This window comes from Octopus bimaculoides, chromosome 28 (assembly GCF_001194135.2).
Source record: "Octopus bimaculoides isolate UCB-OBI-ISO-001 chromosome 28, ASM119413v2, whole genome shotgun sequence".
Lineage (NCBI taxonomy): Eukaryota > Metazoa > Mollusca > Cephalopoda > Octopoda > Octopodidae > Octopus > Octopus bimaculoides.
Window position 1 is genome coordinate 15,355,233 of NC_069008.1, and position 3,106 is coordinate 15,358,338.

General features: G+C 34.7%; 1 protein-coding gene across 1 annotated transcript in view; it reads left to right on the forward strand.

Annotated features, from left to right (window-relative positions):
- The first annotated feature begins 686 nt into the window (after positions 1-686).
- Positions 687-3,106, forward strand: part of LOC128251101 (zinc finger protein 436-like) — a 14,411-nt gene continuing 11,991 nt past the window's right edge. Inside the window, exons 1-2 of the mRNA XM_052977476.1 lie at positions 687-694; positions 1,993-2,064. Coding sequence (XP_052833436.1) covers positions 687-694; positions 1,993-2,064 — 80 coding nt within the window. The remainder of the gene's footprint in view (positions 695-1,992; positions 2,065-3,106) is intronic.

Consider the following 3,106-nt stretch of genomic DNA (forward strand, 5'->3'; position numbering starts at 1 on the left):
TTCTTTTCCATTTGAGGATTTAGTCTTTTTCATTCGCAAAATGATCCCCCCCTTAATTTTGCTCAGATCGCTTTCAATTTTGGTGTATCGATGCAACTCTGAATTTTGATTATGATCAGCCAATTAGTTTATCTCGTAAATTAAAGAATCTGATGTTATTTGGAATTAAAGTTGGGAAATTTGGGTAATTTTAGCCAATCAACAGACAGCGTGGCATTAACAGCTTGTTACCATGACACCAGGATGCTGTGTTGTGGTTCACTTCACTCTTGTCTCACTCTTGTCTGCGACTTCGTGGTTCACTTCACTCTTCTGTAATACACGTTCGATGTCAATTTTTTACACCATGAGATTCTTTTCACCTGTGTTTTTTAATTTTTCTGTGCTTTTTCTGTATTTATTATCATAGTTTACAAATCCAAGCATGAAAACATTACTCAACTTTGGAGTTTTGCAGACAGACGCCCCTTTTCACACACACACACACACTTATATATTAATGATGTACACAAATACATGGCAGGTAGACATAATACTGAAATACGCATAAAATAAACACATGCAGACAAATATATTAATATAACATTTTAAAACATGCGAAAAATACAATGAATGAATTAGAAAGACTAGATCTAGATGATACATGTTGATTTTATTAGGTATTTCTGTTTATTTATAAACCTACAATGAACAGGTCAGACTCTAAATTTCACAGGGCACAACCTTAAAGTTGACACCACTCTGCTAAACACAGAAAATTTCTGTCTCACTATTGGCTAAAAATGCTCAGTTTTTTTCGATTTTTGAACCTCTGTAACTATTTTCTCTGATTTTTTTTTCTCCACAACATCATACCTTCAAAGCAATGAGACTGGAAAGCTACATTATTATAACCGATTTTTCAGATTTTTTTACTGTCTTCTACAAAAAGCATATTTTGCTAATGAAAAAAAAAAACTACATCCCCATTTGACACAAAGTTAAAAATAAATGAATCTAGAAACAATACTGGAACTATATTTCATAAGTAAATAATACAGGGTAAATATGGTTCCAGTTTTGTTATTAGATTCAATAATTTCTTGTGTTTGTGTTGAATGGAAATTGTTTGAATAAAGGAAAATTACGTTTCACTTTGAAAAGTAGAAAAGGGAAGGAGAATTGTAATGGTAATCATTGTTGTAAGGGCAAGAAGTGAAGAGCCAACTCTCCTAAATCATGGATTTTCATGCATTTCAATTTTTTTTTTTAAAGGCTTTCCTATTATTTTAAATGCATAGCACAAAACTTCAGGTTACAAAACTATGGTGATCTGCAAAACAAGTTCTTATTAAGGAAAACGAATAATTCCATTCTTTCTGATGTCAGGCAGAAATTTTTCTGCCAGATGGCCTTCTGTTATCAACCCTCATCAGTTTCCAACCAAAGTTATATTTGCCTATGTGTGGACATATTTTCATGTTCACATGCATTCACATGTGTTACATATTGTGAAAACTTGAAGACATACAGACACGCACTCACAGAAGAATCATCTTTCAGTTTCTCTCAACCAAATCCACTCATGTGGCTTTAGATGCACTGGTGCTGTGAAAGAAGACACTTGCTCAAGGTGCTGCTCTGTGCAACGAAATTTGAAATCACATGGATGGAAACCAAAGTTAATTTTTTTCTAATTTAGTAGGCTTTTTATCGTTCATCAACCTGCAACTCTCCATGTGATCACATGACCTACTCGAAATGACAGCACATTTCCCTTAAATTTCTCCTATGAGTCATGAATATTAAAGACTGTATTGGAGTATATAGTCATAGATATACATTATAGAAATAGACAGGATGTTCATGGATGGAATGTCTATAATCACATATCTGCTCAGTCAGAACTGACCTGGATCTAAACAACAGTGACAAATTATATTTCTGCAGAAAGACTAATGCTAGTGTCCACTATTCTGTAGTTTTATTTTAAAACTGTTACACAATGTGAAGGTGTCAGTTTAGATTGCAAATATGTCAGCTTCACACAAGATTCTGTGATGTAAATTTTGATAAATTAAAATGGTAAGTTCATCATCATCTTTTAACGTCCATTGTCTATGTTGGATGGTTTGAGCAGAGCTGGGAAGCTCCAGCAGACTCCAGTTTGATTCCTCATGGTTTCTACAGTTGGATGCCCTTCCTAATGCCAACCACTTCACAGTGCACAGGGTGCTTTATATGGCACTTCACAGGCACTTTTACGTGGCACCACACAGTTGCTTTAACATGGTGGCACTTTTATATGGCACTGCATGTCTGCTTTTATGTGGAGCAGTCACAAGTGCTTTTTGCCACCAGAGGGATGAGTGTGAATACTTCCGCTGTGGAGTATGAGTCTTCTTGAGTACAGTGAGGTGCCGGGCATCTCAGTCTTTGTCACATCACTTGAAATATTCAGCATCCTAAGTTAATTTATCAGCCCTTCCTCCCATGTCTTCATGGGTGTCCCACTTCCATGTGTCCCATCTACTTTGAGAGATCAACACTTCCTTATGAAGCTGTTGTCATCCAGCTCAGTTGATCTCATTAGAAATGAATTTGTATTGTTTAAGGAACCTCAACATCTTACACTGTTGTTTCTCTCTAATTTCAGAACATCAGACAACATTGACATAACAGAAGAAACACCCTCAATATCTACCATGTTTTAAAGACTAAAAGAAAATATTATACAAAAAAGATGTATCAGATTGTATTTTATAAATCTTTGGCAGAATTCTTGTGAAACATTTCCTCTGAAATAATATTATAAGCAAAATTTCTGAACATCACCAACTGGAGTGTCAAGAAGAGGGGTCTGTGTTCTGAAAAAAGTTGGATAAACTTATTTAAGTGTTGCTAAACAAAGGTAACACTGGACAGAGATACAGCAATATATAAAAACAAAAGCAAGAAAAATATATAAACCAGATTTGAAACGAAAAGTAATGGAAAAGAGTGAGAAAAGTATACAATTGATTTCCCCTGAATCCATGATAAAACAGAGGAGATCACACGACTGTGATATTTGTACAAAGTCCTTCTCTCAAAAAAGTAACCTACTTATCCACAAACGTATTCATAC